This window comes from Pecten maximus, chromosome 3 (assembly GCF_902652985.1).
Source record: "Pecten maximus chromosome 3, xPecMax1.1, whole genome shotgun sequence".
NCBI lineage: Eukaryota > Metazoa > Mollusca > Bivalvia > Pectinida > Pectinidae > Pecten > Pecten maximus.
In genome coordinates this window covers 23,398,610-23,417,402 of record NC_047017.1, presented here as the reverse complement: position 1 = coordinate 23,417,402, position 18,793 = coordinate 23,398,610, and the positions used below count along the sequence as shown (strand labels likewise).

Here is an 18,793-nt window from a genome sequence, read left to right as displayed (position 1 = left end):
CCGATCCGATTCTTTCCCTTCCCTTCTGAGGTGTATTGTATATAGAATACCACATTTAAGGTGAATGAATGCTAAACAATATCTGACCACAGGAAACAGACATCAAGTGATTAGACCATTAGCCTCTATAGTCCCATCAATCCAAATGTGTATACAAACAAATCGGTACACATAGAATGGCTGTACTTAAGGACCTCACAGATAATTGGTGTCATGAATCTAAGTGTATTTATATACCTAATGGGGTAATTTGTAGCATATCTAAATGGTCAGACAAAATGTTACACCAGTGTGAATACCAGAAAGATACATAAAACACCCACATATGATTGCTAGGGCAGTACAATCATCATCAGAACTAGAATTATCCACAAACATTGCCAGCTGACAGTGAGATCTGTCATTGGCACACAACTATTCCCTGGAGCATGTGAAAATCACTGAATACACAGATCCTTGTCCTGATCAGCATGTCTTTATAATCAAATGGAGCTGCAACAGTCCCAGGTATTATTGATGCTGACAGCAGATTTTACCAGTAAAGGACAATTTCATGCTTTGTAGGTGAACAAAGTACACCCGCCAGTAACCTGTCAGTGATGATGTATGGTAGAACGAACTGTAATACAGGGATATAGAACACCCTCTGTAACATTGACCCATCAGGTTTAATGTGGAACCTAATAACCGTCCCCATATAAACAATCTAAGATACCAACTAAAACATCGCCATGATAAACACATGCCTAATGACATGTATGGCCATTACAGCTCCATGCTATAGTGCTGCAGGTGGTCATCCTTGATATATAAATGACCAGTAAATGACAAACCCGCTGGACTTCACAGTGACCATAACATCCAGTCTGCATTGATTGTAGTCCTGACAACATTCCCAAATGACCTGATGATATACTATAGCAATGCACTTTGCCAGAGATACAATTTTATCAGACTCGATCTGTCCAATTTTTCTCTATGCAGTTTCATCAAATAATTATACTATTAAATGTACATCTCAAATATATCAATCCTTTTTCCATATTCCTAAAGCATATGTTATTTTATCTACTTCATTAACTCAATAGGCAATACTGCATATACTCTTTCATACTAAGACCACTTTATTGATCCTGTACAATAATTAACCAAATATCCTCCTCTCCTGTTAGTGCCAATACACAACCTGTTGAGTTCATCAACCAATGGAATGCCTTGACATCTGACAGACACCCAAGTTAGTGACTGACACAACAGTAACAGGATCCAGGGTCTATACTGATAAAGGCAGGCTATGATGTGTACACCATTCAGTTTGTCCCTCTGGTATAGGGTTTCCAATGATACTCATTCTACTGTTCAGTTAGGGGTTATAAGGTCAGCTTCTCCAAACAGGAGCTCTGCAAATATCAGGAGGGACAGAGAAGGGAATCTAGAAAGATCGGCCATCATGATATTCAGACATTCAGACAGATATCTGACATTGTCCAGTACCTCCCACCGGATCTTGTATAACCTATCTATATAGATTAGGGGTATGTAAATCATAACAGTATCAAAGGGAAATCAAACATTTCCAAGCACCAAACAAATCCGAGATATGAGATATATTGGTGGTCAACCATCGAACATTTAGGGAAATAGATCAAGCCAGTGGTGGAATGTTATCATAAGGGATCTGGGAAGGTGTCATAGTCTATAGAGATTTACACAATGATGAGGAAATAGCCCATTGAGAGAACCTGTACATTCTACCTGTACCAATCAATCCCTTCAGTACACAGGATGTCCCCAACCCCAGCATGACCTTGGACACAAAAGGTCACCTCCAGATACTTAGACATGATGAGAATAGTAGTCTTTCAGAAAACATTTAAAATGTTATTTAAAGGTCAGCCGATTTTTTAAAGGTTAATCGGCAACAAACAAAATCAGAAAACATTTCATCTAGTAACTAGCCCTGCTTTAATCTAAACAATGAAAAGATTTAAAACTCTTGAGCTTTGCCAGCTTAGATTTGCTATCACTTGATTGGAAGCTAATGACTTCCTTTACTTTCATTCATTTCCGCTGGCAATGATAACAAAATGTGCAGCACTGACAGCTATCAAATCAACAAACCAGTACTATCTGTAAACCCTAATCCTGGGAGTCTGCTAATCTGTCCCCGTCAATCTACATCCCAAATGCTAATGCCTTTGTTTATAAAGCTTCTGTTAGCTATCCCTGATGACTTACAGTCTGCCTTTTAAAAACACATTTTAAATCTGTTTCACTCATTGTAATCTCTTAACATTTGATGTAGCTGTAACAATGACGACTATATAATGTGGTAGACAATCTGCTGATCTGGCATTTATATACTACATGAAGACATTATGTGTATTTGCTTGTGCAACCAATCAGTAAAAAAGTCAAAATTATAATTCAGAAAATTTGCTGGAATTAATGATGGTATATTTTCCACCTCTGCAGTTCTAATGGATTTCCGCTGGTGCATCTCCCTGCAGGGATTTCATGCTACATTTAAACAAATACTGTAGTCGGAATACAACTGTACTATAATAATCCTATAAAATGGAACCTATGACACTCAAATATTACAGATATCTCCAGCTACCAACACCTTAGGGGTTGGGTTCAACATCTATTACAGGGTAGCACCTTAAGGGCTGGGTTCAACAATGACCTTTTGTTCTGGAATCAAAAACCTTAAATGGTTTGACTTACATCCTACTACATAAAACTAGCCCACTGACCGGATGCCAGCAAAGACCACAAAATGTGCCATAGATGGACTAGGCATAGGAGAAGTCTTAGCAAATCAGAAGCCATAGTGGCCATCTTGGATTTCAATATCAGACCAGGCTGTGTATTGTTTAATCAGCTTCCCAATTTTATCTATACATTGCCATATTTTTAAGCATCAAGGCAGAGCAAAAGGGTTTTAATATAATTATGTTTTTACATTTGGGCACTGTATATTTTCAGATACCGTTGAGATACATGGAGTCAATACTACGGAAGACCACACATACCTGGAGGAATGAGGCTGCATCACTCTCTTTGAGGACCTCAATACAGAAGTGTAGTAGTCCTGTGGTACGCTGCAGCAGACTCGTGCAGTGAGACACCTGGTCCTTTAGTACGCGGGTCTTCAGGTCCTTTTCCTGGGCCACACTTTCGATGAGCTCCTGCTTGCGGTACTTTATGGCCTCGATCAGAGCATCACATTGCGCCACCACTACTGCCTCAAAGTCCACAGAGTTACCCTGTGAATGAAAACAAGGGTTCACTTTATATTACTTTTACCAGTGGCATATATAATTATTTTAAAAGAAGGTTAATTTCAATGGGAATATGAAGATACCAACCTTATTATGACTCTCAAATTCTAGTCTATATCATTTTTTACTGATACCGGTAAATGAAAATAATCTATTGACATATCCCCAATATTTTCCATACTGCATTCAGTAAATGTTGTTGACACAACAATAATTCAGCACTTTTAAGATTTTCAACACAAAAAGGGCAAAAATATGATTACCTCATATAATATATATAATATCTCCATTTTAGGTTTTACCAGGTAAATATTCCCATTAACACAAGCAAATGTTTAAAAAACAAAATACATGCGTGATAAAAGATGAAACACATGGTAACACATCTGGTTATCAACACCCTCTCTTTTACATCTTATATCAAAACTTCTTTTGATTTCAATGTAAAATTTTTATAATAAATCTTTATCTTCTGTAAATATGATCATTCTGTATGACTGATATCTTAAAAAAAAAATCAATACACGAACACAAAGTTATATTTAGACACAGCTGGTACAGTGTACTCTTATATAATAAATTATCTCTTTACACCACCATAATCTGCTCAATTAGCGTATTTCATGTGAATCTCCTTGGAGAATTTTAGATGAAGTCACTATCTATGTATTTTAATTAGAATGAGTTAGAAGTCCATGTCATTATACTTTCCTTGGTTATTCATGAGATTAATTTCCTCATCAATCTTTAGTGGGTAAGACTAGAAGGCGTACAAACAACCATGAAATTAAAGGCTTATGACATCATTAAACAGAGGGCAATATTTAACCAACAACTACAGACATTATCCAGAACCATGGAAACCAACAATACCACAAGTACCTGCAGAACAATCAACCGTGCAATGGTTTCCTATTTCATTGCTTTCCTGGGGAAGCAATAAAGTTTTAGACCTTCAATTTCTTAATCAGTCAATGATTTACCTTTGTCGTTAGTTTACGGTTGTGACTAGTTATTAAAGTATCAAGCACCTGTAGATACCACCATCCAAAAGTACCCCAAGTCAATCAGTGCAGGAATAAAAAACCTCAAGTGATCCAGACCACCATCGTCATGAAATACACACACATTCAATAAACCATACCCATTACAAATCGGGTGTCTTTAAATACACCAATCCTTTGTTTGATAAGAAAATTAGCTGTTTTATTAAACAAATTTTGATAGCTGTCATGTTAAGTTGATTGGACTCCCATGAGTATAAATGCAAACTTCATAAAGAGAGGAAATTCTATCGGTAAGCAAAAATAGTGTACATGCATGTCCTTCTAATACAGAACATTCTGACAATCTAAATCTTTATAATAATTAATTACACAAAAGACACATATAATTGACAATGAGATATTTAGAGTGAACATGCACTGTATTTGTACTGATAAACCGCAAGGTAATAAATTCAAAGTAATAAATGAATTAAATTGTAATGGAAGTTATTTCTGTTCACAAATCAGTCAAACTATAGACCCATAGCAACAACAATATGGTATGTCCAAATTTCTGTCATATCTTCATTGTTAAATGGAAATTAAATAAGAAGAAAATTCAGGTTAGTCCTCCAAGACTTTCACTTATCTTTGAGATCATCAAAACATATCTTTAGGGATTGCTACTGATCTTGTGTCATCCTCAAGATCATCCTTTAGGGACTGCTGCTCTAGAAAATCATTAGAGGTCTTGAAGAGACTTCCACTTATCTTTGAATCATCAAGACTAATGTTTTTAGGAATTACTACTGATCTCTGTCATCCTCAAGATCATCCTTCAGAGACGGCTACCCATCTCAGAAATCTTAAGAGGTCTTTAAGAGACCTCAGAATCTAAAGAATCTTTTGAGATAATTAGGATTTGTCTTTTGTGATTGCCACTGGTCATGACCTCAAGAGATCATTGGGGACAGTCTTTAGAGACTTCCACTGATCTATGACATCATCAAATATAGACCAATCTCTAGAGCTCGAGATTACCACTTATATTTGTGATCATCAGCACTTTTTCTTAGAGACTGTCTCTGATTTTTGTGATCATTGAGACCTTTCTTTACAGACTGCCTCTGATTTTTGTGATCATCAAGACCATTCTTTACAGACTGCCACTGATTTTTGTGATCATTGAGACCATTCTTTACAGACTGCCTCTGATTTTTGTGATCATTGAGACCATTCTTTACAGACTGCCTCTGATTTTTGTGATCATCGAGACCATACCTATATTTACAGACTGCCTCTGATGTTTGTGATCATTAGAACCATTCTTTACAGACTGACTGACTTTTGTGATCATCAGGACCATACCTATATTTAGAGACTGCCATTGATTTTGTGATCATCACGACTATTCTTCAGAGACTGTAACTGACTTCTGACATCATAATTCTTAAGAGATTCTAATCAATCTACTGTTACAAATTTAACTCAAATAGATCCCAAAAGATTCCTATTTTTCACTTTTTCATAAATAATCTAGCAATTATTTTATCATAGTATACTGAAAATGCTGTAATTATTTCCCTAGATCTTTGTGCATTAAAGATCATTGCTTCAGTTTATAAATTATGTACAGACTTTATGATAATGATATTTTTTTACAACTTAACAAAAGCCTCTGAAACAGTATCATCTTTAAATTGTTGAATTTTGTTATCCGTGACAGGATCCCATAAAACACAACTCCACTGGTCTATTGATATGAGGGATAATGCGACTGTGTATGACTGCCAATACCTCGGACATGCCATCGCTGATGATTACCCTTGATGCCTCATAACGGCTCTATTGATTCACGTGGCCAAGGATCATTCGTCAGGTAATGTCTTGTCTTTTTACTTAATGAACAATTAAAAAGAAGCCATCAACTGTTCTTACAGGGAAGGCACTCATTAATCTTTAATGATGTCCGATATAATTACAGGGTGACCGCTCTTTGATACCTGTGCACCTGGCAATGTCTGCTGACAAAGGCCGAAGCTCAGGTGATAAGCTCCGGTGACCAAGCACTGGAAATTGCCTCCTGGAACTTGTAATTATAGAAGGACATGCATGGTTTAACTGAGCTCCCACTGATGCATGTACAGTGTGTACATGTAACTTAACATCTCAATATACTTGCTATATATAATATGTATTCAACTTCGTCATAGCTTCTTTGTACATGTGTACACTTTGGTTGTACCATATTCTCTGTAATAAGCACCAATAATTGTGAAAAGGGAGAGGGTGCTTATTGGGTTATTACAATCAAAATATATGAATACAACATGCATACTGGGGGTTGCTAAAAGCAATACATATCCCCGCTAAAAATAGTAAGTGACCTTGGCCCAATAAAAGCCCTGAAACTAAAAACTGTGAGAGATATTATGGTCCTTTATCATTGTATAAAGATATTAATTCCTCAAGGAATGAAGCTGATAGAGTGCTGACAAACTTTAGCACTACATACATATACAAGAGGGACAGAGAGGAAACCTTAGTCCCTCCTAGTTTCATGGAAGGGGATCGATGTAACAATGTAACCTAATGTAACCTAATGTAACCTAATGTAACAATGTAACCTAATGTAACCTAATGTAACCTAATGTAACCTAATGTAACCTAATGTAACAATGTAACCTAATGTAACCTAATGTAACAATGTAACCTAATGTAACCTTATGTAAAAATATAACAATGTAACAATGTAACCTAATGTAACAATGTAACAATGTAACCTAATATAACAATGTAACAATGTAACCTAATGTAACAATGTAACCTAATGTAACCTAATGTAACAATATAACAATGTAACAATGTAACCTAATGTAACAATGTAACCTAATGTAACAATGTAACAATGTAACAATGTAACAATGTAACCTAATGTAACAATGCAACAATGTAACAATGTAACAATGTAACAATGTAACCTAATGTAACAATGCAACAATGTAACAATGTAACCTAATGTAACAATGTAACCTAATGTAACAATGTAACCTAATGTAACCTAATGTAACAATGTAACCTAATGTAACCTAATGTAACCTTATGTAAAAATATAACAATGTAACAATGTAACCTAATATAACAATGTAACAATGTAACCTAATGTAACAATGTAACCTAATGTAACCTAATGTAACCTTATGTAACATAATGTGACCTAATGTAACACCGGACTAATAATGGCAATAATAATATGTTACCTGACAGTTATAAAACAATGCAAGGTAGTCTAAGTAACTGATGGCAAATACAGGTGAATGTTTAAAAAGAAAGGAAATGAAACTTTTTTGGTTTTGAAACAAATTTCACTGCCAGCTACAAGTAACAAACTATATTTAGCAGTTTTACAGAAATAGTGCAATTTTGTTAAAAGTCCATAAACAAAGCAAGAAGGGCACTTATTGCAATTGGGATATGGGCACTTACTACAGCAATTAAGGTGTATCATTATATCAAACAAAAACACAGGAAAATATGTTAACATTTTAAGACTTGTATACAACCTAAAATTCTCTAGTTTAACACAAAAGTTATAATTGTTTTAGCTAAATTTTATTACTTGACTTAAAAACTGGGAAAATCTATTTTATTTATTTTACCTGAAGTCGAATCTTAGCTACTAGACTAGACCGTGCTGAAAACTAACATATACCACCATGTATGGTATAACTTATTTATTAACAACTACCACATCACTGAGCCATGACTTAATTATAGTGGAATTTCCGTTCAATGTATAATAATTAAAGTAAGGCAGTTGTATGCTTGATGTCATTTATTCTTTTTTTTTAACCATTTCAAGTCTATTTAACCTGACCTACAAATTTACATCCGGTCTCTTTATCAAGTCATCTATGAACATTTTTATTTCAAATATTGTTCACAAACTTTTATTGAAATCTTCCAATATCTATATATTGACCAAAGAATTTACATCACAATGACACTTGCACAATGAAGGCGAGTCTGGATAGAGGGAGTCCTTTCAACCGCTATCTTGATTTATCACTAGTCAATCAACCCACCTGGTAACGAAGGAATACTAGCCAATTTCACCTGTTATATAGCTGTATTCATGAAAATTAAAGGTATTTTTAATTTACTTACAAATTCGACTGAATCCTGCAAGCAAATCAAATATGTCTTTATCAATTCTCTGTAGGCCATTTCCTGTTTCTTTCAATTTTGTTATTTTTTTTTAATGAGAAATATATTCCAATGAATTTGAAGACTTCTTAAACACATTGTGTCAGGAAAATCTATTTTTATTGAAACCTCTGGAGCAAAGAGCAATAGTAAGGTGCGGAGTGCCTAGCGGAGTGCCTAGCGTGCCACACTAAATTTGAAGCACTTTCACACAAAGAGCCTCCCTGACAAAGACCCTGTGGGACTTTATATTACTGGGTCACAGTTTGCATGCTTGTAACAGGAAACCTGTCACCAGGTTCTTCAGTCCAATGATTTGTCCACCCTTCATCAATTATATATCACAATTTTACATGATGATCAGAACAAGGCCTTATACCAACCAGAAATTGTATATAAATACAGGGCCATGGTATCCAGCCTATTTTTACTGCAAGTTTACATTGATACTGATATTTATATTGCATGTCAATCATACAAGTACTCAATATTTAAATACATTTTTTTATTGTATATCAATCTCTTTTTCAAAAATGTTTGGACAACTAGAACATTCAAGGTTTTAAGATATTCAAATTTTAATGATATTTCCATAATTTGACCCTCTATTTGCCTCAACTCATGGGTCCAATCTTTCGTTCAAAAGGATTCCCACCCTTATACAACGTCTTATTCACTTGTGTTGTATAATTACTTACGTGGACTCTTTCAGACATCCCTCGAATATGTTGTATGAACTCTGTCCCAGCTTTGGCTCGTTCTGATAGGGCTTGTAATGTTTGTGATAATTCCGTCTACAAACAGAAACATCAAAGGTTGTAGAAACGGTCAAAACTATAGAATATACACACAAATACCTCAATGAAATAATACAAGTCAAAATGTATAAAAAAATATATGTTCAGAAGTCGTTTTTAGTAATGGAACTTCTTCTATGATACAATATACATTGTAAAAGATATGTACATGTACCATGCAGCATGATAATTTCTTGAAGAAGCTTGGAAAATCAATTGAGGATAGCACATTCTGTTTAAAACATCTACAGATGATTAATACAGAATGGAAAAAGTTAATAGATTAACACGTACACTGGATTTGGACAAATTGTATGTTTTAAAGAAACGCATTGATTGCAAATTATGGATATATATATATAGCTACCACAAAGTTTGATCGATCCAACGGTCAAGGAATGTTGTTATTATCAAACATTTACAGCAAAGTTTGATTACAGCAAAGTTAATTTAATACTGTGTGATATAGCTAATCATAATTCATTGTAAATTTAAACCTCTTTTAAATTTGCTTATATAATTAGCAGAAGTGGCATTTCAGTCAATTGTACTGCTTATAGTTATAGGAGTATAGCTGTTTATCAGGAATCTGTTATAGGAGAATAACTGTTTATCAGGAATCTGTTATAGGAGTATAACTGTTTATCAGGAATCTGTTATAGGAGTATAACTGTTTATCAGGAATCTGTTATAGGAGTATAACTGTTTATCAGGAGTCTGAGATTCTGAACAAATACAGTTCCTGTTTATATAAATTGCAACAGGAGAGGAAAAATGAAACAAGAGTGGGACTTCACTTGAACCAGAGACATCCAAACTCTAAACAGAAGATCTATAACCATTTGAGCTACCTAACGGTCACCATGCAAGTCCAGTTCGCTACATTCCTCCCTATTTAGACCAAAGTCCCCCCCCCCCCCCCCCCCCTGTTTACTGAGGTTTAAGTAGTTGCAGCCATTATTTGATGCAGCTTTTTTTGATTTTATGAACAATTAAGTTTTCTAAACAGTTTATGAAGAAAGAATATTGACCAATAATCAATGATTAAATAAGTACATGTACTAATTAGTATATATTTATTACAGGCTGATGATACCACAACAACCATCAGATAATCCCTCAGACCATACAGGAAGAACTACACGACATTCTATCTATCTATCTTACATAAACACGTCTCAATGTACATCACACCAGAAGCCTTACGTTTTCTTCCTTCCGTGCATTATAATCAATTACCATGACAACTGTCGATAATAACTCCTTTAAAGTATCTTGTATCATTCAACAGATATTATGACGGGAACTTTTTCAGATCAGAGATTGCCTCCCATAAAATAAATAAGTTCTTGTTGATAATCAATCTTTACATCATGAATTGTGCAGATTACAGACATAGATACAAGATGGCTGCTTGAACAACACATTAGGGGTAGACAGGGGAGCTCAAGCCATGTACAAGATATAATAAAATGTACACGAATAATTCTGAGCTACATCCCACTGCAAAGATGGTAATACATTTACCAGGGAATTGATATCTTTCTTGGTGTTCAATAGATTTGTATGATAGTAAGTTTGTTGAGGATGTATCCCTGTGATATGATAGCCCTCACAATGGGTCAGAGGTCATATCTGATCAAGGTCGGGGGTATATAGGTCAGGGTCACTACCAGTAGATATCTCAGATACAGATATCAACACTCAACATCCATACAACATAACTCTATTTTAACACTTACATTGCGTAATATGAAAAGGAAAATACAATGCCATTGGTCTGACTGGGATTCTTAACCAATGACCTCTTGATTGCTCATTTAGTCAGTAATAATAATGACAATTAAAGTCTAAAACTCATACATGCCATACCTCCCGGCGTGAGACAAAATCTCCCTTATTTTCAAGTCATATATTTCCTCCCGGGAGGAGAGCCCAAATTCCCGTATTTTGTAATTCCCTCAGGTATTTTTGCCGACGCCATTTTTGTTTACAATTGAGTAGTTTTTCTCGCGAGATTTGACTAAATTTAGCGATCACGTGATCCATCTGTTCACGTGATCACTGAATCAAAATGGCGCCTGTTGGACACGGCTTTCACACGGAGCTCTGGCTAGTGTAATGTTTGCGCTAGAATATCTATCACCATGAAATAAAGGCAAGTCGCTTACAACTTAAACCCCCTTTGCTAACAGACTTGAATTATTGTTTGTTTTCTTTTAGGACCATACCTTGACGATGGTAATTGATACAGAGTCTAGAGTCAGACGCAAAATCACCAAAATCACGCGTGTTTTTCATTTAACATGTGTGTCGTTGATCAGTGATAGCAAGATGAAATCCGATATTTTCTTTTAGAAAACTATCAAAATTAGCACATCTGTTGGTCGTAGTGGTCAATCATGATGTTTACAATGACTGTACCGTCCATGACAGAGACAATATACAAAATCTAGAATGATCGTGATAAGATTTACTGCAGTCTCATAACATGAACATCTTCAGTTCTCATGACTTCATGTACATGTACATGTATATACTTGCACACTTGGAATATTTTTATGTCTAAATGGTCCAACATAAGAGATCCCACAGGACATTTCATGGTGATTTTTACAGCTGGTGTGCTCCCTCAGAGTGGATCAAGCTTTCTAATTTTCAGAAAATCCAAACTGATAAATGATTACCTTGCTTATCTTAATCTTTAGCTATGTAATTATTATAAACCCTTTTCAAATACTGTTATGTAATATGCATAAAGCTGTGAAACTTTTTGTGTTACATAAAAAAAAATTAAAAAATAATTTCAAAGCACCAGAATCTGAATATATACTTATTGCATTTTTTTACCTTATACAACTTTTTGTTTTTTGCATATACAATATGATTAATATCCAAAATAAAGATAAATATTCTTTATCACTTTAAAAATTAGTTTATTGGCTTAAAATTGAGTAAAACTGTTGATATTCATGTCGCGCACAAATCTCCCTTATTTTAGGCAAAACTCCCTTAAAATAATCCTCAATCTCCCTTATTGGTCTCCCAAAAATATGGCATGTATGAAAACTTCAAACATATTCTTGAATATATGCATGCTGATATTTGTTAATACAAAATGTATTCAGTATTAGTTTTTAAACTCAATAACAAAATTTTAACTCAATAACAAAATCTTTAACATTAACTGTTTGTTTAAATATTAACCATATGAATGTCCTAGCTTATTATATATCAATTCCTTCTTCCTGCTGTGGAATGAAAATAATGATCAATAAATGTCAGAAACAAAATGTCTAGCCATCAGTTTTCAGAAAACATGACTATTACATTGACAAATGTGTCAACCACAAGCATACACAGCCAATTAGGATGGTGTCAGTTTAACATGGCACCTCATGTGGAGGACCAGGAAGTGACATTCGATACTGCCACCAGCTAGCTATAGGTAGCCCATATTGACCATTGATGACTAGACGGTCATGTAGTTAAAGGTGTGAGGAATGTTGGAAGGAATTCAACCAATCAGAACTCTGATTAAAACAAAGAGGAATGTAGATGAGAGATGAGTATAATAGATGCCAAGTAAAAGTTGAGCCTGGCGCCAGTCTAGTGTCTGAGGAGTTAACAAATCTATCTAGTGGACAGATCAATCACCAGGTTATCACTAAAGTGGTCAGTTACAACACTGGGAGCTGTACATGTTCTATAACCTCTGTTTTATAAACTCTGATCACAGGCTACCTTCAGAGAACCACAGGGATGGTACCACATTTTGGGCCTGTTGTTAGGGGGGGGGGGGGGGGGCACATCCCTTACTGCAGACCCTAGGGGTCACAGTGTGGCGCTGAGTTGCCATTTCTAAACCTCCCAGTAAGCTAGCTATATAGATCCATACCCCTTAGGGGATAGGGCCATTTTCTGTGTGATTAATTTGACATGTCCAGACATTTAATATTGACTGAAGGAGAGATAACACATTTAAAACTACACCGATAGCTGTTATAAACAAGAGATTTAGAGTTGGAAATTTACAGCTGGGGTGTGTTTTTTCCTAAGTCTACTATATATCATCAGAGTACTGAAATGAAGCAGCTGGATCTATAGTAGAACTGAATCTCACTGTATGTTTTACAGATTTTTATGGCTGATCAATAAAACACAATATTACACAAATCAGATAAAGGACCTGTTTGAATAAAAAAAAAAATATTGTTTAACTACTATCTGATATACGGTGTGCCTGGAATCTGTCACCAACAAATGTGTACTTGAGTAAATGAAGGTCACATTATGACAAACTTTAAACACCAGTAATTTTGCGGAGTAGTTGCATTGACTGATTGAGGAGCATTTGATGGCCATATGCATGCTGCACAGTGTGATAAGTAAAGTTAGCAGATGCAGTAAATAAGTTCTTCATAAACCTAAATCTCTAACAATAGAACTCCCTTGGGTGAAATTAAACCTGCTGAAAAAGAAATTATAATTGACCAAAATTGACGTCCTTAAATGACTCTGGCTATAAATAGGACGTTAAACAAAATAAACCAAACCAAAACCAAACTATGACAAAAATGAACACATTGATTATATAGTGTACATGATCAGAACTCTAATTCCCCCATTAAGAGGGCATGGAGCGGACAACCTCATAAAACAGAGAAATTACTAATTAATAACTTATGGAAACTGCCACATACACTGTAAATATTGCCACCTAAAACTGAAACTGTGGGGTAATGCAAAGTGTAAGTATGCTACTATACTCGAGAATGAGTGTGAGAATGAGTGTGAGAATGAGTGTGAGAATGAGTGTGAGAATGAGTGTGAGAATGAGTGTGAATGTGAGTGTGAGAATGAGTGTGAGAATGAGTGGGAGAATGAGTGTGAGAATGAGTGTGAGAATGAGTATGAGAATGAGTGTGAGAATGAGTGTGAGAATGAGTGTGAGAACTGTGAGAACCCCTTCTGTGAAGATTCCTGATGTCTGAGTTGGAGACTGATCTATTTACACATCTGACATGCTGTACAGACATTGTCACATTTACGGTGATGAATGGTGTACAAAACCTGCACATGTACTAGTGCTTGAATGTGGCTATACCTATATAGCTTTGGTAGTATCTATTGACAGGTTAGCTGTGTCCCCTGTACACAAATGCATCAATTTCTTTTGTGTATATTATACATGTATATGCCAGATGACAAACGGGGAAATCTCAAACACTACTAGTACTATACAAAGACAAATATCCAAACCTTTGTATATATCCAATGTGTCACAGGTAACCTTTTATTTACTATCAAATCTAACCAGTCAATATTGATATACAAATTAAAAATATTTTTTCACCATGTTCGATCGACCAGCTGGCATGACAATTGTTACAGCTACATAATACAAACCCATACATGTATCACAATAACGATTTTCACTAATTGTTATGTAATCCTATCTGAGGGTATATGTGGCCATGTAACGGCTAATCCTATTACATGTCCATGGTTTGAGATGAAAAGACAGATGTAAATATTGATCTACTATATGGAATACAAGTGCTCTTACAAGGATATTACGTATACCATAATATATATAGTACACATTAATATTATCTTCTGACTTGTTCCGATTATATGACAGCAATTATTTTTGTATTGTAAATATTTACAGCACCATAGCCGCAAGTTTTTATTAGGACGTTCTATTAAAAGAAACCCTTCAACCAAAAACTAATTATGTAAAGAACCATATTTTACTATTACCTATGGTATATAGATATGTGATCATGTTACAATGATTCATGTTCCTATTAATATATTTAGACATTTTGATTGTGCCACATATGTACTACGCATAAATTAAATCATATTATAACTACAACCCCAGTATATATATATAGTCATTAGAAGTTTGTACAGGTAGCTATAGGATATGGCCACATTACAAATACTGGCATGTAGAGAAGAACTTGTAGGTGGAATATATATATATTAATCATTAAACAGAAAATTAATTAAATACACTGTTAGAAAATTCCACATAAATTCCAAGCATTCTTAAAAACCAGGAATGCCAAGATACTCAAAAGAATAGAAACAATCATTAAAGTAAGTATGAAACATACAGGGTATAATGCCCACCTACATGTGTCGATAAATAAATATATATACATGTACTGTCCTTATATATAAAGTTTTATACCGTGGGGTTATCAAGCTGTTAGCCCATTAAATCATCAGTAAATCTCCTTGTTATGGTAAAAGGTTCATTAATCCGGATCGTTATCTACATTATGTTTTACATTGTGGTTAAGTTCCAGGTGTCGCATAAAACGTATTACCAACACAAGACTCTAACGCAGTTTTCGTTTTATGATGTAATTAGCATAACTAAATCAAAAGCAACATGTCAAACATTAGAAACATGTTATACAACACAAAGAACGAAATTGCATGCTAGAGTGGAACCCATTATAACCAGGTTTATATACGTTTTTGTCATGATGAACTAGTCAAGCATTTATTGGATAAACACAATACAGTTTGTGTGACTAAGACTTCTATTATGGTGCCCCCTGAAAAGGTTTTGTCTGGTGTAATCTTGAGTTTTAATAGAAGGCGTCAGCGCCTGCCAAGCATTTGGTGACAGACTGTGGATGGGGACTTTAAACAAGAGGTTATATTTAATGACTACCCCTCACCTGGCCCAAATAGCTGGTTTGTTTGTTGACATGTTGAATGAGAATCTAGTCCTCCGACCTCTGGCGCCAGACTAGCTATGACTGTAACCTGGGGTATATGCCTTACCCTGCACTTGACTCATTGATTGATCCCTAGTATACATATATGTGTCAATATGGACAATTTAATAAATATCAGTACACCTACAGGACATGGCCATTTAACTATCTTACCCTAAAACTACATAAAAAGTCAATTCCATCAAAACCTGAAAAAATCTATTCTTGCCACTTTTTGTTTGTAAATTAATTTGTGGGCAGACATCATTGATTGACCTCAGATCTGATAACCTCAATGTTAACTACACGAGAGCATGTGGTACATGTAAGTGGTTAGTTTGTGGGCAGACGGTGACCTCCATAACCTCCCTGATAGTATAAAAGTTAAACATTCCTGTTTCACTCGATGTTTTTCATTACATGTTCCCCCATATCAAACAAAGCATGTGTATTTTTTATCAGAGGTCACATGGTTGGGAGAGTGTTCCCTTGGGTGGAGATATGGGGAGATAAAGTGGCTGAATAGCAGTGAGCTAGCTATATAGGGTACCCTGCATTACTGATCAAACATTGATTTATTATAACACCCAGAGTTAGTCAGCAATATTAAGGAGGTTGTACTTCCTTTAACACAGATCCTGTTCCATATTGAAACATTATGTGTTCAGGACTCAACTTGTCTGAGAAATAAATTTTATTATTTAATATCATTTTTTTCTTAACAATTTTCCAAAGCTCCAATTTATCTAAATCCTTATATATTCTGTACATGTTGTTGTATGTTTTGCCATCATAAATATTTATATTACATGATAATAAGTTCTGATATAAAGCCACACTGGGGCTATGCAATATTATATAGATTGTGATCATATTTGATTTAATAATTAACTACACTATTAAAAGCACCCCTAGCCTGTCCTTCTGAGGAAATGTTGAAAATTTGATCACCATGCTTTACTAAATGTAATAAAATTACCCGTCTATTATTATAAAATGGTACATTTTTTATACTTTGAAGATATCAATCCTACTAATTTTCCTGTATTCTTATAACTATAAACACCTATGGGAATTATTTGGTAAGATACAGTAAAATGTATATACATGTATATGGAGATGAATCTGTAATTAATGGCAGCTATTAAAAATTCAGTATGTGGTCATGTCTCCCTAGGATGGGGGTTATTACCCCTTGGTGGGTCAAGGTCCATTCAGTCCATGGGATGTTAATTGTCCCCTAATTACTATGTATGATATGTATAGGAATACCATTACCAAGATAATTGACAGTCAAAACTGATAAGTACTAGTTAAATACTACTAGGTGGTTCAAGCACTATGTGGATAATGTTTCAATTACATATACAATTTTATTATGTAGTTATCATTAGTTAGTTAGACTTTGCCCTTTGATTACATGTTGATTAGGTAATTAAGTATTTGAAAGAATTTTTATCTTATTTTGTTCTTTTTTTCAATAACATACTTCAATGGTCTTCCTTTTAATTAATAAAAAAAATCATTGTTTATGTTACTGATTGGTAGACTGATTAATCCATTTGTTGATGGAACAATTAAGTCATATTCTCACTGAGATATCTCGTCTTTAAGCTGAGTCAATAATTGTTTTGCATAAAACGACATGGTTGCAGAGCATGCAGCTTGACTGGATGCTTGAAGAAATGCTGTACAAAGTTTCCCTTTGTGAAAAATTGATCAAATTGAAAATTTGATAATAATCTGAACTGTTTGTGATAGGACTGGGGCTTGTAGACTTTGACGCCATTTCACATTACTTGAAAAGCTTGTGATGCTACTTCTGACACTTCAAATTAGTTCCATATAATGGATTTCATGATAAATGGAGAATTATGCATTTCATAACTTCAATATGTAACAGTATGCGTATGGGTGGTCCATGTGCACTGAACAATCAAGAAAAAGCACAGTACCTACATCATAGAGCTTTTTCAACTATCTTGGGTTTCACATATTTACTTCGCAATTTACACTTGGATATATAGACAATTATGATAAAAACACAGCTTTAGATTTATTGTATTTGCAGCAAATGCCTGATCGCAATCTTGTAGTTCATATATTATTTCAAATGTACAAACTCAGACTTAAACAAATTTAATGATTTTTATATTGGTGTAATTACTAAAGATTTTTTTCTGTGCCTTAAATAATCATTGATTGTGTAAAACACACAGCAGTTTACAGCAAACAAATTAAGCTGGCCTTGTTCCTAATGGATTAATCCATATCTCTGCTGCTGTCAGTCAGAACTCTGCCAGTATCCCAGTAATATCACCAATCAATGAAGGCCATTGTTCCTGTCTATATTTCTACTGACATACATAGATACATTATTTAACAGAATGTGTTGTTGAGTTATATTGTGCTGCTGTGCAACGTATAGATTGACCATTGATAGATATCTCTAGAAAAATATTGTATACACCATACTGTGGATATCGGTCATTTACTAGTATACCCGTATACAGTATTAACAGTATGTAGTAGTGGAAGTTTACAATTAATTGACAATTGTATACAATGTATATACCAGGAATATAAACATGTTTTACAGCCAATATTCCATTCTTTGAGGTCTTCACAATAGAGGAAAGTTCACTTTGTAATTCAGTAAAAAAACAACAACAAAAAACAGAATAACAATTTCTACTTTTCCCCACTAAAATTTTTTGTGTGATTTAGTATGACAGGGGGTTGTGACTGGAGGTCTGGCTGGTGTAAATCTATTT

The 18,793-nt window shown here is 34.6% G+C and overlaps 1 protein-coding gene across 2 annotated transcripts in view; it reads right to left on the bottom strand.

The window, feature by feature from the left end:
• The window catches only part of LOC117323621 (E3 ubiquitin-protein ligase TRIM9-like), a 71,447-nt gene that overhangs the window by 50,523 nt on the left and 2,131 nt on the right, over nt 1-18,793 (bottom strand). For both annotated transcript variants that reach the window (XM_033878938.1, XM_033878939.1), the window contains exons 2-3: nt 9,178-9,273; nt 3,039-3,272 (exon numbers count right to left, since the gene is read on the bottom strand). In XM_033878938.1, the coding sequence (XP_033734829.1) occupies nt 3,039-3,272; nt 9,178-9,273 (330 nt within the window). The remainder of the gene's footprint in view (nt 1-3,038; nt 3,273-9,177; nt 9,274-18,793) is intronic.